Below are 17,585 nucleotides of genomic sequence, written 5' to 3'. Positions count from 1 at the left end.
GTGTCGGAGCATACTGCCGTCCGGCACCGCCTGCCCCTAGGGGTCGACCTCGCTTAGTCATCCATTAGCACCTTAGATAGCTGGCCGTACCGGCCACCCAATAGGAGATTCATCCATCGCTTCCCACATATAGACTATATCACGTGATACTGGTGTCCTGGCACATGATGGCCTTCGCTGATCTTTGCTTGGGGGCTCTTTGATCCTACCAACACCTCAATCTGCAACCTTCATTATGATACCAGCCTCTGTTTGAGTATGCGTTACTGTCTCTTATAGCCACCGTCTCGTTGTACTGCATGACCGCATTCTTTTGATCTCGGCCGCCTTCGTTGACCTGCCATCTGGGTGGAGTTCCGATCCACGCCCTTACCTACTGTTTACCGCCCCATATTTATCGATTCAATTTGCGGAGTCAACACTCGTATCGCAGCGTCCCTCATCTTCTCTCTGTCGCCAACCTCGAACTTTGCGCAGAATTACAGGCTCATGCGCTGAGAGGCATCCCGTGGCCCAAGTGTAGTCGCCTTTCGGATAGTCACACCAACATCTATCTTCGGCAGCCTCAACCGCCCCTATCTATCTCTGCAATGCTTCTTCTCCCCATGGGCCGGTCAACGGCCCGCCGACCGTACCTACTGCTCATATTCTTCGTCGCTATCATTCTCTTCGCGCAATTAGCAGCAGCCCAGGACGACACCGACTCGTCAGATGATAGCAACAACGACAACAACAGCGACAGCAATAATGACGACTCCTCATCCGACGACAACAGCACAAGCACAAGCACAAGCACAAGCACAACAGACAACTACCCCGTCGTAACCGTCCCGCCAACAGACGACGCCCCCTACATGCAAAAGTCCAGTGCACCCGAGGGAACCGTCTTCATCGCCGTCGGCGCCGTCCTAGGCGCAATGGGCCTCTCTGTCCTCGCATGGCGGGGCATCGTCGCATGGTCCGTGAACCGCTCTGTTCGCCGCGCAGCAATCATACACTCGTCTGAAAGCAAGGGCTTGCTTCGCGGTAGTGGCGGGAAGAAGAAGCGCTCTAGTCGCTCGCGCAGCCACAGCCATTCCCACAGCCACTCGCACTCGCACTCTCACTCCCGCGGCGTCCACAACGCCGTTTCGCTCGAGAAAATGGGCGGTACCCGCTACTCCTCGCACCGTGATTCCAAGCGAGCATCCAAGATACCTACGTCTGGTTCTGGCCTTTTCTACTCGCCTACGGCGGGGATGCAAAACGCCGGGAACCGCGGCTCGAGTTATCTTCCCGCTGGTTACTACTCTGCTGGTAATGCGAATGTTGGTCTGTCGAGCGATAGTCTCCCGCCTCAGACGAGGGGATATGGGAACACACCACCCACTACGCCCCCAGCAGCACCAGGCATGCATGAGCCCCCGCGGTACAGCAATAGTAACCTGCGGCAGTCCTATGCAGCTGACGGCTCAACGAGCACCGTGAACTTGACTTCACCGCCAGTGGGACGGACGCCAAGTGCGTACTTGAATGATCTCTTTGACAATCATCAAAATCCACCAAGATCTCCTCCGTCTAGGCATCGCTGAAATACATACATAAACCCCAGTCAACATGGCTGGCCTTTCTTTTCTACGTGGAACGACAGCACCTTGTGACATTTTTTGTTTGATATTATCTATCGTGTTGGTGTTCGTTTGAATATAGTACATGTTCACTTGTTGATATCGGAGGCCCTATGCATACGTTTCTGTTAAATAATGCTCTATACTGCTTTTTCCAACCAGCCGATGTCGATGTTGGTTATCATCTTGTCAAAGACTACTTAACCTACCTACCTGAACCACTTTGTACATGATTCGTGGTTCTACAGTGCAGTACTGTGCTCCGTACACCTGCATCAATCTATTAATATCTACTAACTAATTGGGAGATGAGAAACGTTATTACCCCTTACATGTAAGTTAAGGCCAACTTCCGTAAGATAGGCAGCAACTAATCAGTTTCTTCTCGTATGTGGTTTTGGAGTCATTCCACAGTATTGTACGCCTGCTAGCCTGCTAGCCTCTATTTACAAATAAAGTGGCCTTGAAAATATGAATCCAACTCATGTGTACTCATTGATTAGACCTATTAAGTCCCGCTGTCCATTTCGCGTGTCTCAGTAAAACAAGAAGCCCCGACAAACAAAAAAGTGAAAAATTATGTTCGAGTCGGCTCCGCCAACGCTCTTTTGCCCATATGATACAGTTTGAGAATAAGGAAAAAAGGTGCAGAGAATGCGCAAATGTCAGCCGCGATTTTTGGCTGGTTAGGGCTGGTTGGAAAGTAGAGAAAGACTGATCTGGGAAGCCCCAATGGAAGGAGAAAGAACAGCAGTAACATGCTCAATCGCGAGAGAGAACCAAATGATGAGGAGACGGAGGCATTAGTCCCAAATATTATGGGAGTGACAAGCGAAGGAAAGGTCGTGACATCTATATAACGAGAATGAGATGAACAAGTCGTCTGAGACTAGGATGTTCAGTCCGCCTCCATTTTGCCGTTGTACTCTCCGAGGAGAACATCACTAGGGGCTGGACCACGGCTGTTTCTGACTGTGAAGGCAATATTGTTAGCTTTCATCACTTTAGCTGTGCAGTCGGAGAAACTTACTCCACTCGGCTTCTGCTCGAAGGAAAACCCACATCCATCGACGACCGACTTCAAGGAGCATGAGCAGGAAAATACCAAACTCCTTCTCGCCGAGCCAGCCGAAACCTGGAAAGAATCTCAACATCCATGAAAAGCGGATGCCGAAGTCGATAGCAATGGCAGCGTAGTATTGGTTATCAGCGAAGTAGCGGTGGCGCCGTAGTCCGAATGGATGTTCGCCATCATTTCGGGCGTCGGTCAACAAAGTAAGATCCCAATCTTTGGTGACGTCCCAGTAGAAGGAGTAAGTGGAGTTGATGAAGGTGAATAGGTATCTGCTTGCTATCAGTGCACAGTCTCGCCGATCCAGGATAGGCCAACTTACAGTAGTCTGGAGAGCGTCACCTCGCTGATGTCATAGAGGAGGAAAGGGCTGTAGTTTCTCAACTTGGCGGCGAGAATGATGACGGGGAAAGCGGTAGCATATTTCAGAGCGTTGGCCAAGTGCTGTCCGCCATTGCTTCCGATTTTGAGGCCCGTTTTGCGCACACGAACGTATTCAGTCAAACATTGTCTTAGACGGATCATGCTGGGGATGGCAATGACGAGAGGCGCTATCCAATCTGAACCGCAGTTCCTATCTGGCCTGGATGTACTCGACGTGTCCGAGCTGAAGAACATGCAGAAAGTGACCACAAGGTCTGCGATCACTTTGGCATAGCTTGTAAGAGCATCGGCGAGCAGAACGTCACCGAATTTGCCATCTTGAGCTTCCGCCAGTCCACCAATGCTGATCCGTCGAAGTGTAGCCAAGAATCTCCGCCGCCCAGATCGGGACAATCGATTAAACGGAAGAACGATGAGGATGAAGAGAATGAAGAGGTATGCTTGGGGAATATAGTCGACGGATTCGACCCATTCCCTGGAGCCATGGGTGACCGGCCAAAAGATGAGGAGCGATAATAGGAGAGGGAAAGTCAGGAGACCGGCGAGGTGATACGCGGAGACGTGGGGCGGCCGCTGGTTAGGAGTTTTGTGAGTGTGATAGCGGATTAAGGCGAGAAGGTCCTGGAGATAGTCAGTCTTTGTTCATCCGGGCATCTGAAAGGGCGGATGGAGGGGTTAACGCACGATATTGTTCTGCTGGAGATACTGAAGATTGACACCCCAACCCCAGAATCCTTCGGAAGTGTTAACCGAGTATCCCTATTTCATGAAGATGAATACTCACCAGCCAGCAATATGACGGCGACGCGAGAAGGAAAGGGAAGAAAGAGGCTGAAGCCGTCCAGTTGAGCATGCTGATCAGGACCCATTTTCCATTGAAGGAGCGACGCCGGGACTCCTTTAGCACCTGCACCAAGGGGAAAGAATACGAAGTAAAAAGAGGAAAGTATACAGATGGCCTCTGCGGGACAACTGAAAAGAAAGATTGAGAAGAGAAGAGAAGAGAAGGGGATAAGGGCACTTCGACACGCAAACGAACGACTAGGGGTGAGTGAGACTCTGGGATAAGTAAATATTCCAAAGGTCTGGGTTGCACGCAAACATAAAGCAGCTCAGGGATGTTCGTTCTCGAAAGCGATCCAGCGGTCCAGCGACTCCTCCGACCCGTGACGCTCGGGGAAGGCGCTTGGCCTCTTTTGGATTAGTGGCGGTCTAGACCGTGAGTTCCGCGTTCAGATCAGATCAAGTCACGTGGTAAACATCACGTGACATCAGCCGAGGCAACGGGCTATCGGCAGCTTGTCCGGGGAAAGCATTTCCCAAAGCTCGTGTTCCGCCCCAGACAATGAACATCCACCCAGCGGAGGAGCATTCTTTCTATCAACCGCTATCCCTTACACCTCCTGATCCTTAATTCAACCTACCCTCATCTCATCTGTAACGATGGCGGACCAAGACCTTTCACTCTCGACTCCAGCCCCTCCCACGAGACAGAGACCCTCCGCCCATTTTTATCCTTTCGCAACTTCGCCGGACATTATTCGATCCCATGAGAAAGATGCCTTTGCTACTGCCAACCTAGCCAACCATGCACAGTCTATTATCCGAACTCTTCGTGGCGCCCGATATGCGCATACATATTCCGAAGCTATCAAACACCTATCCGAGCTCCTGTACTTCTCGCTTACGACATTAACCGGCAACCGAACACTCGGCGAAGAGTATTGCGACCTCGTTCAACTGGAGGATGACACCTTACAACTGCCATCAATCGTTCGACGCGTGGGATATGTTCTCAGCAGTATAATGGTCCCTTGGACCCTCCAGCGAATTCTCCCTGGATTCCGTCAGCGCCTTCGCGCCAAACTAGAGCGCAGCATCGCCAGACAACAGTTGAAAACACAGCAAGCGAAACAGCAGATGACTCCACAGGCCAAAAGCAAGTTGAAACAACCGTTCTTCACGAAACTTCGCATCCAGAAATACATCCTAGAGCACCTAGATTCAATTACATCATTATCACCGATATATGCTTTGAGTATCACGACATTTTACTTCACCGGCTCCTATTATCACTTGTCGAAACGCTTTTGGGGGCTTCGTTATGTCTTCACAAAGAAATTAGAGGAGAACGAACAGCGCGTCGGCTATGAGGTTTTGGGTGTTCTTCTTGTCCTTCAAATAGCGGTTCAGAGCATACTCCACGCCAAGAAGGTTACCGAGAGCTTGCAACAAGAAGACCGCGACCTACAATCTAAACCCACTGAATCTCGCGGTAAAGAAGACACTTTGGTCCGCTCAGTCGAGCATCCGTCCTCTCTGCCTGTCCTTCCCGCCATCAGCCCTAGATACGATCTCGAGGAAAACCCCAACGCTATTCCATGGATTCCTGACGGACAACAGCGCAAATGTACACTATGCCTGGAGTCATTCAAGGACCCGAGTGTCACGACTTGCGGACATGTGTTCTGTTGGACTTGTGTCTGTGACTGGGTTCGAGAGAAGCCCGAGTGTCCTCTTTGTCGACAGGAAGTCATCGCATCGAAGGTGCTGCCCTTGAGGGGTTAGAGATTTCTTTTGATATGACCACTGCTGCTGATACCAAGCGGTGATATGTTTCTTCTCATGATCTAGCATTAGATATATACCCTACTGTTATTGAGCCTTTGATGTAACGTGCAACGCATTAGATATTGTGGTAGCTATTTCAGCAATTTATTTACATAAGGAATGCCAATGTAGGGCTCTAATAGTATCATACATGTACCCGAACAAAATAGACCTCTGCGGGGACCAAAGTCTAGACATACTGCCAGCAGCATGTTTCTAAACGAACCGAATCCAGCTATTGGGTTTTCCTCGGACGCCCTCTCTTCCTTACAACCCTCTGCACAGGCTCGAGTTCAACAACGTCCCCAGAATCAACACTCTTCGCGCGCCGTCTAACAACCCTTTGCACCGGTTCCTCATTCGTAGCAGCAGGTTCAGCACTCTTAGCACGTCGTCGAACTCTCTTGACTGGCTCGTCAGGAGCGGCATCAGCAGAATTTAGATCACCATCGTCTTTTGCTTTTGCTTTTGCTTTGGATTTTGATTCCTTTGCTTTGATGCGTATGGGTCGATCAAGCTCGTCGAATGCCGGCAGTGGTGGAACGGGGTCCAGAGCCTTTCGCTTCGCGTCCATCGTTTGGAATAACATGTAGCCTGCGAATGCGTCGGCTGCGGCGTCTGCATGGTGGGTTAATACTGTTTCTTCTATTTGCGTAGCAGTATGTAGATTGTGGCCTTACAGTGTGCTTGTTCAATGGTGAGAGCCCCGCTCCAGTCACTGCACCGTACATCTGTATCTTTAGCAAGCGGAAGTCCCAGGTGCATCTGAGCTAATTCGGTAAGTTTGACGCGGTACTTATTGATGAGTTTTGGATTCGTGTAGCAATATGTAATGAGTTTGTGGAGGTGGCTGAGCTCGAATGTTCCGCAGGCGTCAATGCCCATGAACTTTCGCAGACGTGTGCAATCGCCTTTGATGCAGACGCCGCACTTGAGGATTTTATCGTCCTCGATAATGCGTTTGAGGGTCGGAGACACTAGGTCGTCGAGTTTCAGATTTGGTGAGAATTTGGAGATGTGGAAGATGGCTATTCGATCGCGGCTGGCAAGTTGGATGACTGAGATGTTGTCCTGGATTCTACTGTATGCAGAGGCTGCCATCTGCCATTCCATGTCGAAACCCAGAACGGGCTCGTTGACGAAGAGCTGTGCCACTTTCTCAGTGATAGCAAGAGACGGGCAATAGTGCACGGTTATTTCTTTGCCATCTTGGTTCTTGTAGAGTCTATGGCTCCACCATTGTTGAGTGTCACTGCTGGTGCTGGTGCTGGTGCTGGTGCTGCTGGTGCTGCTGGTCGATAATTGTCTTTCTTGTTGCCTTTCTTTTTTTGCTTTGTACCAGTGAGCTACCTGCTCCCTGGTGATTTTGGGTCTTCCCGTCCTAGGGTCAATGACAACTGGATTATTCTGCCGTTCGCTCAGCGCTGCCGCGCTTTTTCGTTTTCTCTCCAATCGTTCTTGTCTCCAAATAGCTATCTGCTCCCTGGTGACTTTTGGTCTACCCGAGTTTTCCAGAGGTTCACTCGAGAACGCAGGAGTTGTAGGAGCCTGATATGCATACTGAGAAAAGTCGCGCTTCATTTCTGCACTGCGACGGCTGGGTCTCCAGTAATCATCGAGACAGGGGACAGATGAGAATGAACGAGAGTATGGGGGTGGGTCTCGCTGTCTTAATGCTCCGTATAAACTTCTGAGCTGAGTAGTCGCCCATGCTCCTGTGCTTTTTGGTGCATAGAAAAAGGAGTCACAGCGCGATTGTGTCCGCTGCAAGACCCGCCTTGGGAATTGTGAAAAAGATGACATGTACTTCCTGAAGAGTACACGGCCCAGTATGGTCGTGGACCCTGGTTGCTCAATCAACGCATCTTGCTTGACGAGCAAGAGGTAGTTTCAAGAAAAGAACGTGTTAACGCGCGACATAGATACAGAGATCGTCGAGTAACACGGCTGATGGTTGAACATAGATCACCGGAACGGATAAACATACGGTCCTGGATGCCAAGTCTCGCATTGGAATCGTCCATCCAGGATGCAAGATCCACCACCTACAAGAGTCGCGTCGCTTCCAAACGAACCTGAATCATTTAATGCTTGCGGCAGATACTGCTATAGCAAGTCTCTGCATATTCAAAAATGGCGTCCCAACTTCTTCCTCTAGGTAGTGATGCATCTGATCCCTACATTCGGCCCAAGCTAACCCAAGTGCTAGAATTGATTGACAAGTGCGTTGGATCTCGCATCTGGATCATCATGAAGAACGACAAAGGTCTGTTTGCTCTGAAAATTCAAAAATAGCGCCCTGACGTCCGCCAGAATTCTCCGGCACATTACTCGGATTTGATGACTACGTCAGTAAGTGGCATGCTTATCCTATCATTGAAGACTCCGGTTTTGATCCTTCTTAGACATGGTGCTGGAAGATGTGACCGAATTGTAAGGCCTTCTATCTTCTGATTTTGAGCGCGCTATTGGAAGAGGGGTGGGTATCGCGATCATGAACTGACTTGAGGGTAGTGATTACACCGGTGCCCAGGTCAAGCTTCCAAAGATTCTTCTCAACGGAAACAACATTTGCATGGTATGTATAGCGCTCTTTGGACGTTTGATGATGCTGACTGGTTCTCAGTTGATCCCCGGCGGAGAGGGCCCTGTTGGGAGTTCGTGATTGAGTTTCGACAGTTTCAATTTGATGTGATGACATTCTTTGCCAACGACAGCCATGATATATGTAATGTCTTTCAGGAAATACAAAAATATCTTCTTCCAAAGGGTTAAGTCCAAACCAGGTAACGCTTTCCTGATCCTTGGCGCGGGACAAGCCATGCGTGGAAAATATATTCGGGCATTTGCTATGTTGTAGGTGCCCCGTAGCTATTGACTGATCAGGAACCCAGAAGCATCTAGCCACCTTTCATATAGCTGCTGTGAATGGTTTTATTGTAAGTCTATGTTCTTGGCTGTGTTCGATCGAAGTTGAAATGGTAGCACATGATCGCCTCATAGTGTGACAGAGAAGCGCCAAGCGGGATCGGGCTTAGCGCGGTCTTATCATCGAGTGACATGCGGAGGGGCCACGGCCACAGCCTCGAGCTGTCATTCCCCAGTCACCTTTCATCTCGCTATCTCCCCCAGTGACGATACCGTGGTCCTGCCATTCACAAGCAGCGCCATCCTTTATCCATGGCATCCCAGTCCCCCTAGGAATCGTCTCGATTCTCCCGTCGCGCTCGATACCTTTTGCCGCCAAACACTTGCCAGGCTCTCTGTATCCTCCGGCTGAACTCGGTTTCACGACTAGACACAATCAATTTCCTAACTGACACTCCTATATCGACAAAATACGCTCGCTGTGCTTTTGTGCCAACCTCCTATCTGCCGATTACGTTGGACAGTGTTACATGGCATCTCTACTCGCATGAGTGCGACGCGGGGACGGATCGATATCTTGACTGCACGCAATGGATAACGACTTTCTAAAGGCCAAAGCTGAGCGCTCGGCATCAGCCGATTCCGCGCCAGCTTATGGCGAGACTACAACGAGACGAGGGAGCTTGGGGCAGCGGGTTCTAGAAAGCTTTCAGAGAGACCCGAATGCCCATGTTACTGCGTTTGCGTCTTTCTCGGAGGCGAAGAACTATGACATCGAGCATGCTGCCGAAAATGCTGCCAACTCCCCGTTACAGCGCCATCTGAGAGGGCGCCATCTGCAAATGATTGCCATTGGGGGTTCTATAGGTATGCGTGCCTCTTCAGCTTAGCACTGGAACACCTGCTGCTTGTGCTGCAATAGTCTGGCGATACTAATGCTATTAATTCACCCAGGCACCGGTCTTTTCGTTGGTTCTGGAAGGGTGCTCGCCACTGGAGGACCAGCGTCACTTCTTATTGCCTATGCGCTCACTGGTTCCATGCTTTACTGTACAGTGCAAGCGCTCGGCGAAATGGCTGTCATCTTCCCTGTTGCAGGCTCATTTGCACATTACTCGACGCGATTCATTGATCCTGCTTGGGGTTTTGCCATGGGCTGGAATTATGCTCTACAATGGCTTGTCATCTTGCCCCTTGAGATTGTCGCTGCCTCTATCACCGTCGAGTACTGGGAATCAGACATATCCAGCGCTGCATGGGTCGCCTTGTTTTGGGTAGCAATTGTTGCAATCAACCTATTCGGCGTCAAAGGTTACGGTGAGGCTGAATTTGTGTTCTCATCGGTCAAAGTGATAGCCGTAATTTGCTTTATGTGCGTTGCCTAAGCCCCTTCAACGCCATTCGGTATGAGATCAGTGTATTGACTTTATTTAGTATACTCGGGATCATCTTGAACTGTGGTGGAGGCCCAGGGGGAAGTTACATTGGTGGCACCTATTGGCGCGACCCTGGTGCGTTCCACTATGGCTTTAAAGGTTTATGCGATGTTTTCGTCAATGCTGGATTCGCATTTGCGGGAACCGAGCTAGTCGGTCTTGCTGCAGCCGAAACCACAAACCCTCGCAAGTCTTTACCGACCGCTGTCAAACAGGTTTTCTGGCGTATCACGCTCTTTTACATCGTCTCCCTCACGCTCGTCGGCCTTCTTGTACCCTATGATGATCCTCGGCTTATCAATGAAACCTCCACCGTCGATGCCAAGGCCTCACCCTTTGTGATTTCTATCAAAAACGCTGGAGTTGAAGTCCTGGACTCCGTGATGAACGTCGTTATCATGATTGCTGTTCTCTCTGTCGGGAACTCAGCGGTATATGGCTCATCTCGGACCCTCGCAGCGCTTGCGGAACAACAACAAGCCCCCAGATTTCTAGGCTATATTGACCGCAAAGGCCGCCCTTTGTGGGCCATCGGTATCGCCTCTGCACTTGGGTTGTTAGGATTTTTAGCCGCCACGGAACAACAAGAGGTCGCTTTCGAGTGGATGATGGCAATTTCTGGCCTTTCATCCATATTTACTTGGGGTTCCATCTGTCTGGCGCACATACGCTTCCGCCGGGCATGGCGAGTACAGGGCCACAGTTTGAAGGATCTGGCTTTCTGCTCACAACCCGGTATCATGGGCTCATGGGTAGGATTTACTTTGAATTGCCTTATCCTAGTCGCACAGTTTTGGGTCGGATTTGCGCCGATCCATTACGAGACCATGACCGATCGGGATCTAGTTCGCAATTTCTTCTCGAAATATCTAGCGGCGCCTGTTGTCCTCGTCTTTTACTTTGCGTACAAATTACGATTTAGAACGAAGATCCTTCGGGCGCGAGAAGTCGATCTGAGAACGGGTCGGCGCGAGTTGAATGTCCAATGGCTCATGAGGGAAGAACGAGCCCAGCAAGCAGCATGGCCAGCATGGAAAAAACTCTACAAATTCTTCTGCTAGCCTTGCGGTCCGTTCTTCAGCCCTCTCTCCAGTTTCCGTTTAGTTCCAATAGTCACGACGATCACGAGATACCCACAATGACATTTGCCTTTGACGTTTAACACAGTAATGCTCTTGTGCTGCACCGCTGGAAAGCCTGAAACATGTACTCACTGAGCTTGCGGATCAGTAGCTACAGTAGGAAACGATTCTTTCTCGAATAAGCCCTAATATTGGCTAGCAGTCACTGGAGTAACAAGTGGATGTCTTATCCATAGCAGAGACGGCGCGGTTTAGCAAATTACGGTAACGTTTCGGCGAATCACCCAAAAATAGCCCAAAATCCAAGAGCACGTGAGGCTGAGGCGGCAACGGCTGGGTACAGATCCTGTAAATTACGTACGGAGATTGGCAACTTCAGGAACTGCTCCAGCTCACTGTGGGAGGCCTGATGGGAGTCTTCTTCCTTCACTTTTACTCTTGCATCACGTCAGTATCATAACAATCATACCCTAGGCCGAAGCCTACTTCTTGCTCTTTTGCTTTACGACTTGCTTTGCTGTTTCTCTTGCCTGCTTCCCGACCTGCGCATTCTCTCTTTTCTCGGCTTCTAGGCGCCCACGCATACCGTCTTCCCAGCGTTGTCCTACTCAGCGCTCCCCTGCTCAAAGCTCGCTTTCGCCGTTTCAACTCCGCATTGGCACTGGTCTGACATCGTGGCTGGAAGCTTTTCTTTGCTCTTTGTCCTGTACTACGTCGTTCCTTAAAGGTGAACTACTGCCAGCTCATCTTCGCAACTCACCTACCCCGGACCGACGGAATCCCTCCGCTTGCGCGTTCGTGATCAATCCCAGCCAACGACCGAAGCCAATCCTATCGACCCTCTAAGCGAGCTACAACTGAATCTTCTGTCCTCCGCATACCGTCCGGTTTTCTTCGTTCGACCCAGCTTCCAAAATGCCTGGATTCTCGGATTCCTTCTGGACCCCAGACTACGCTACAGGTCTGGGGGTCCTGTATGGCAAACTCCAACAGGGCATCGTGGAAAACAAACAGATTCTTACGATTGCATCAATGCGTGCGGATGCTGAGGAAATCTATAGTCAAAAGCTGGGGGATATTGCGCCGAGTGTGGACAAGATGGCTGCGGGATTTGCGAAGGATGACGGAGCAACTGTGAAAAAGGTAAGTCGTCCTCTGATGATTTCCTGACATCTTGGGGCATGGCTGATATATATACTATCTACAGGCTTATGAGGGTACTCGTACCGAGATGGTTGAGGCGGCCAAGAACCACCACAAGATCTCCGCCAACATTCGGGAATTAGTCGTTTCGCCGTTCAGACGCTGGTGCGATCAGCATGAAGCTCGGATCGAAAACTCACACGATGACCTACAAACGCGGATCAAGGAACATACCAAGCAGGTGGATCTGGTCAAGAAGTTGCGGAGTCACTACTTCAACAAGTGTCGTGTGCTCGAGGACCTGGAAGAAGAAAATAAGCTTGCGTTCCAAGCACCAGAAGCCAGCCCCAAAATCAAGCCGACGCCTAAGATTATTTTGCCAGACAAGGAACCCGTGGAGGAGGAGCCAGTGGAGCTCGGTGACAAGATATACACCCCGGATGAACTGAAGAGGCTTCTGATTCACATGCTGGAGACTATTCCGCTGGGTGAAATCAAGGTGCCCATCATTGGCACATACCAAAATACATCGAGCGGTGCGGACATTGTGGAATACACCCAGAAGTACCTGAATGCTACCAGCCTCAGCTACGCCGAGAGCATTGGGCAGGATCTTGTCGACAATGGTTTCCTTCGGTTGGTTGGAAACATGGGCAGCACATTTGCCAACAGCTCCAAGATGCGCTACCAGTGGCGCCCAAAGAGCTTCCAGGTATCTGGTGTTCCGGAGAAAAAGACGGCTCTGAACCGCGTGACCTCTGTTGCCACGAGTGAAGACGGTATTGACTCTCCTATTGCTTCTGTATCCGAGATGTTGCAAGGCTGGAACCCTCTCAACAACCCGTACCCGAACGAGACGCCCGCAGAGAAGCTCCGCAGAGAGTCCCGCGAGGCTGATGAGCGTTACAAAGCTGCTGTGCGGAAACTTGACGTCATCAGGTGCAAGCTCGAGGAAGAGATTGTTGCGAATCTTCGGTTTATGGAGCAGTGTGAGTTGGACCGTCTCAAGGCGATCAAAGCCGTGGTTCTTGATTTCTCTGGAGCCGTCAGCAACGTCATTCCCAACCTGCAGAGCACGGTGGACCACATGATGCTGTATCAAGAGACCATTCAGCCTTTGGGGGATCTGCGGTACCTTCTCGAAAACTACAGGACTGGTGGATTTGTGCCGAAGGTTCAGGCTTATGAAAACTACTATGGATCGGTTGAAGGTATTTACTGTTCCTGGTTGGTGTGATAGCAGAGCATGACTAACTTGTCACTAGATCAAATCTTCGGTGTCGATCTTGAGGCTAGAGCAAGGGCTGACCGCAAGAGGGTACCAATCATTGTGACAACGCTTCTGACCTACCTTGACAACTGTAAGAGACAATGAGCAAGCTCCAGAAGAGTAAGACTAATCAGTGGCTATAGGCTACCCTGAGCTTGAGGGAGACGAATCGCGACGTGCAATTTGGCTCTATGATGTCCCACTGGGAGCTGCACACCATCTTCGCCATGCGTTGAACAACAGGAAAGGTGATTACTTCGAAGTGCTCCAGAAGTATGAGATTCCTGTTGTTGCAAGCGTGCTCAAGCTCTACCTCCTCGAACTACCTGGTAAGTCGCCTGGGCCAGTTTTACTCCAGACGCAAGCTAATCTGTTCAACAGATTCCCTTGTTTCCTCTCAAGTTTACGAAATCATTAAGACCATTTATTCCACGACTGCAAACGAGACCACTGAAGAAGGACGCATCAAGGTCCTGCAAAGCACCCTTGGCCAACTCCGTCTCAACAACATCGCCACGCTTGATGCCATTATGACCCACTTCACGCGCTTGATAGACCTGACATCCGCCGACGAAACTTACATCTCCTCGCTTGCTCAATCGCTCTCCCCCTGTATCCTCCGTCCCCGCAGCGAGAACAGCTTGACAATGGACGAGCGCCATTCTTACCGTCTGATCCGTGACCTCTTCGCCCACAAGGACACCGTCTTCGGCGAACTGAAGCGCCAGTCAAGCGGTCTCGTCGGAACTGCCCCTCGCCCTCGCGCAATCAGCTCAGACGAGAGCAACCGTCGCGCCGCCATGGAAGCCCGCAACCGCGCCATCATGGACCGCAGCCGCGCTCACAGCCCAGCACCCCCCCGCAAGCACCGCCGCGACCGCTCCAGCGGCCCCGAACCAGGCCGCTTCCCTATCAACGTCTCGGGCGAGCAGCGCAAGACCCCAACAACCCGCAACAGCCTCGAAGTCCCTGCCAGCCCTTCCCCCACAGGCACAGGCCCAGGCGCAGACGAGCTCTCAACCGTGAACATCGACGCCGAGCCCCAACCCGCCACAAACGGCACGCCCACCACCGACTCCCCTGTCTCCACTATCCCAACTCGCTCCTCTGCCTCTGACCCGCCCAGCCCTCCGCCTGAGCGCGATGGCTCTCCCACTCCAACCGCCACCCCTCTGACCGAGGAATCCAAGACAAGCTTCGACTCTAACCGCGGCTCGAGCGCGTCCATGAAGCGCTCTTCCGGCGTTCCAACCCGCAAGACCGGCCTCGGCAGCCGCTCCAGCTTTCCCATTATCGCGGGCGAGACTGGAACGGAGAGCAAGCGGAGTAGCGTGGCCGATAGCGAGCCCAAGGGCGTCACGCTAGAGGATAAGCCCATGGACGACTAGACAGCTCACAACATCACATTCGTCTTCGGGCATCTTCACTTGAAACCTCCACTTGCACAGCTTGATGATTGATTGGGTGCTTCTAGTGCACTCGTCTTTTTTACTTTTCATTTGTCCACACTTCAACCTTCAATTCCCGTATAAACCATATTGTTACATTTTGCATACCCCCCTGTATGTCTATCATCTCATTCTGTTGTTTTTACGGTTTTCTTTTCTCTTTTCATATTTGCTTCTTGAGTTGTATAGCAATCAAGTTTTTATGAGGCTGTATACCAGTGTGTACAGCCCTGTTCCTTCATTTACTTGTTTTGATGAACTTATCACGTAGTCGATGGTATATTCCTGTATTCAAGGTAATGACGCTCCTGTATGTCTAACTGTACAATGCTATAAACAGATACTCCAAAACGAACGTATCATGGGTAAACAAAATCGCTCACAAACTCCAAGCTTGCTCCGAAATGTAGTGATATCAACACGCTGATCATAACCTTATAGGCCCTCGCCAGAGAACAACCTCCTAAGAATACCTTCGCCTGGTCCCGTGATTTGACCTTCAATCTCTTTCTGCGATACAAAGCATACGAGACTTTGCTCATCCAAAGCTTTACTTAATGACGTTCCACTCGACTTCGATGGTGTGCGCCGCACATCAGATCCGCCAGCAACAGTGCCACCTCGGCCTCGACTTTGATATTCGCCGACAAGACCTAGAGTCTCGAGGCTACCAAGAACGTCTTTGAACTCGGTGGCTGTCAAGGGATGCAGGATGTTATCTGTTCTGCATAGGGTGCAGTAGGCGTCGAAAATCTGCTTGACAGTTGGGGCCGCATTTCTCGATTTCAAGGGAGTTCCTGGGACTTCGTATTCGCGTCTCTTGCGATCCAGTGCAATAAGAGCACAGATAGCCGCCTTTTGTTGGAGGTTGAGGCATTTTAGCCTCTGCATTGTTCCCTGCCCAAAAACTGAAGACGTAATCCTTGCGATGTGCGCAATACTAGCCCGAGGTGCTGTGAGTAGTGTGTAAGGAAGTGTCGGATTTGACTTTGGTTGCGAATGTTTGGGGGAAGATGAGAGATTGTTGTTTTCGATTAGAATTGTTTTTGATGGACTGTTTGGGGCATCCTTTCCAAGTTTTTGTATCGTTTCCTGTTCGATAACGTCTATGGCTCGCTTTACGAGTTCGAAGGCCTTCCGTAAATCTCCGGTCTGTGAAGCAACTTTTTTCGCACATAACTGGATGGCTGCAGGCTGGACAAAAGGGATGAAGTTAGGATCCTCTGTCTGGCCTTCTGGGAGCAATGATCGAAGGCGGTTGATGACAACGTTGGCAATCTGACTGGCATTGTAAGGCATAAACGGAAGCAGAAGGGGTTTCAGGTTTTTGGCTTTCAGTTGAGGTAAAGACCGATCAGTCAGATCGAGGGCGTTCGCAATTCCGATAAGAATCAACTTGGATTCTCTTTGTAATGACCATTCAAACAGAGATTGAAGAATCCCAGCATCTGCAGTGAGAAGATGATCTATCTCATCTAGCATTACAAGAAACATATCTTGCTTGCTGGCTTGTTTTTTGTCCGGTATGAACATGCTTTTCAGTCTCTCCACCTCGCTCTTCTTAAAGATCTCACTATCATCACCTAGATCTTCGAGGAGCTTGCTGTAGACATCTCTCGCTGTTCGCATGCTGGCACAGTTTATCTGTGCCGCCCTCACCGAACTTAAATCAATTTCTTCTAGCACTTCTCTCACGAGAGCACTCTTGCCAGTACCTGGAGGACCGCTGACATACATGCATGCACCGCTGCGAGTCTGTATGCCATCCGTGATAAATGAGGACAGCTTTTCTCTTTCAGCATCACGACCAACTATCCGTCCAGAACTTGCTCCCCGGGCAAACAGCTGTCGAGCCTGGGTGTATACGGTCTGAGCTGCCGTCGGTGTTCCTATTTGGCGGGGCGTACGTGGAGTAAGAACCTTTGTTCCGACCTGTACTCGGTGTCTTGGTGTAGTTGGCGGTGGTGAGTCAAGCGCGTCCCTGAACCTGGCCTTCGAGGGGGTCTTGACTTCCACAGGCTTCGGGTTTTCATGTGCGCGGCTATCGGTGGTTTCGGCAGTAGTTGGTACATGATTCTCTTTCGACGACAGTTCCTCATCTTCCTGTACATCGGCTTTCTTCCGTCGCCTACTCTCAGCCGGTCGGTCTTTCGTGATCGCAACATGTTCTGATTGGAGACTGTCGCCGCGCTTGGATTGAGAGCGAGTTAGTCGTGTTGATGGCCTTGTGGGTTGTGCATTTGCGCGAGGTGGCGGAGGGGCAGCGGTGCGACGCCGATTATTACTGCGCGGCGGAATAGAGGCTATAAAAGCGTGAACAAGTCAGCGATGTGAACCAAGTGCTGAGGAAATGGCAACCGATCGTACCTGCTGTCTCAATGGCGCTTCGCTGGCGCTTTCCCAGAACCGTTGCAGCCATAACGAAAGAGAGGAAGGAACAGCCAGTATAGGTATAGATGTGCCTTCCTAAGTCGTCAGATCGAAGCTGCGTAGTCAGGTATTGGTGTGAAGTGCAGATAGGAAGAGGTGGATGCTCGTTGGAGCGGCTTGTCCAAAGGAGGCATAATTGGTACTGCCCAGCTCGGCGCGTCAACACGCGACGCGCCTTGTCCTTTTCCACGTGACTTCAAGCTCATTTTCTGGCGCCGGAGAAATGGATTGTCCG

The 17,585-nt window shown here is 50.7% G+C and overlaps 8 protein-coding genes across 8 annotated transcripts; 5 read left to right on the top strand and 3 right to left on the bottom strand.

The window, feature by feature from the left end:
* Positions 1–126: 126 nt before the first annotated feature.
* BDV14DRAFT_177778 (uncharacterized protein) lies at positions 127–1,978 on the top strand. The gene has a single exon (XM_073769489.1). The coding sequence runs from the start codon at positions 591–593 to the stop codon at positions 1,569–1,571; it is 981 nt and encodes a 326-aa protein (XP_073625830.1). The 5' UTR covers positions 127–590; the 3' UTR covers positions 1,572–1,978.
* Positions 1,971–4,183, bottom strand: BDV14DRAFT_177777 (EXS domain-containing protein). Its single transcript, XM_073769488.1, has 5 exons — positions 3,848–4,183; positions 3,748–3,797; positions 3,002–3,684; positions 2,638–2,951; positions 1,971–2,579 (listed from the first exon to the last, which is right to left on the bottom strand). Exons 1-5 carry the CDS (start codon positions 3,930–3,932, stop codon positions 2,506–2,508), a joined length of 1,206 nt encoding a protein of 401 aa, XP_073625829.1. The 5' UTR covers positions 3,933–4,183; the 3' UTR covers positions 1,971–2,505.
* A 210-nt stretch (positions 4,184–4,393) lies between these two features.
* pex10 (ubiquitin-protein ligase peroxin 10) lies at positions 4,394–5,774 on the top strand. The gene has a single exon (XM_073769487.1). The coding sequence runs from the start codon at positions 4,507–4,509 to the stop codon at positions 5,629–5,631; it is 1,125 nt and encodes a 374-aa protein (XP_073625828.1). The 5' UTR covers positions 4,394–4,506; the 3' UTR covers positions 5,632–5,774.
* On the bottom strand, positions 5,758–7,709 carry BDV14DRAFT_177773 (3'-5' exonuclease). Its single transcript, XM_073769486.1, has 2 exons — positions 6,354–7,709; positions 5,758–6,291 (listed from the first exon to the last, which is right to left on the bottom strand). The coding sequence occupies exons 1-2, from the start codon at positions 7,474–7,476 to the stop codon at positions 5,909–5,911; spliced, it is 1,506 nt and encodes a 501-aa protein (XP_073625827.1). The 5' UTR covers positions 7,477–7,709; the 3' UTR covers positions 5,758–5,908.
* Positions 7,710–7,714: 5 nt separating this feature from the next.
* Positions 7,715–8,472, top strand: BDV14DRAFT_177771 (RNA-binding protein LSM5). Its single transcript, XM_073769485.1, has 6 exons — positions 7,715–7,831; positions 7,883–7,939; positions 7,987–8,025; positions 8,079–8,106; positions 8,188–8,251; positions 8,300–8,472. Exons 1-6 carry the CDS (start codon positions 7,807–7,809, stop codon positions 8,336–8,338), a joined length of 252 nt encoding a protein of 83 aa, XP_073625826.1. The 5' UTR covers positions 7,715–7,806; the 3' UTR covers positions 8,339–8,472.
* Positions 8,473–11,227, top strand: BDV14DRAFT_177767 (amino acid permease GAP1). Its single transcript, XM_073769484.1, has 3 exons — positions 8,473–9,408; positions 9,496–9,913; positions 9,976–11,227. Exons 1-3 carry the CDS (start codon positions 9,132–9,134, stop codon positions 11,036–11,038), a joined length of 1,758 nt encoding a protein of 585 aa, XP_073625825.1. The 5' UTR covers positions 8,473–9,131; the 3' UTR covers positions 11,039–11,227.
* Positions 11,228–11,458: 231 nt separating this feature from the next.
* BDV14DRAFT_98265 (GTPase-activating protein RGD2) lies at positions 11,459–15,108 on the top strand. The gene is made up of 5 exons (XM_073777962.1): positions 11,459–12,202; positions 12,267–13,413; positions 13,468–13,563; positions 13,616–13,801; positions 13,854–15,108. Exons 1-5 carry the CDS (start codon positions 11,975–11,977, stop codon positions 14,858–14,860), a joined length of 2,664 nt encoding a protein of 887 aa, XP_073625824.1. The 5' UTR covers positions 11,459–11,974; the 3' UTR covers positions 14,861–15,108.
* BDV14DRAFT_98283 (AAA family ATPase CDC6) lies at positions 15,108–17,450 on the bottom strand. The gene is made up of 2 exons (XM_073777963.1): positions 17,288–17,450; positions 15,108–17,223 (listed from the first exon to the last, which is right to left on the bottom strand). The coding sequence occupies exons 1-2, from the start codon at positions 17,337–17,339 to the stop codon at positions 15,356–15,358; spliced, it is 1,920 nt and encodes a 639-aa protein (XP_073625823.1). The 5' UTR covers positions 17,340–17,450; the 3' UTR covers positions 15,108–15,355.
* Between the last annotated feature and the right edge of the window lie 135 nt (positions 17,451–17,585).

This window comes from Aspergillus stella-maris (genome assembly GCF_047715825.1).
Source record: "Aspergillus stella-maris strain CBS 113639 unplaced genomic scaffold BDV14scaffold_47, whole genome shotgun sequence".
In the NCBI taxonomy this organism is placed as follows: Eukaryota; Fungi; Ascomycota; class Eurotiomycetes; order Eurotiales; family Aspergillaceae; genus Aspergillus; species Aspergillus stella-maris.
The sequence above is the reverse complement of the archived record's forward strand: the minus strand, read 5'-3'. Positions and strand labels throughout refer to the sequence as shown.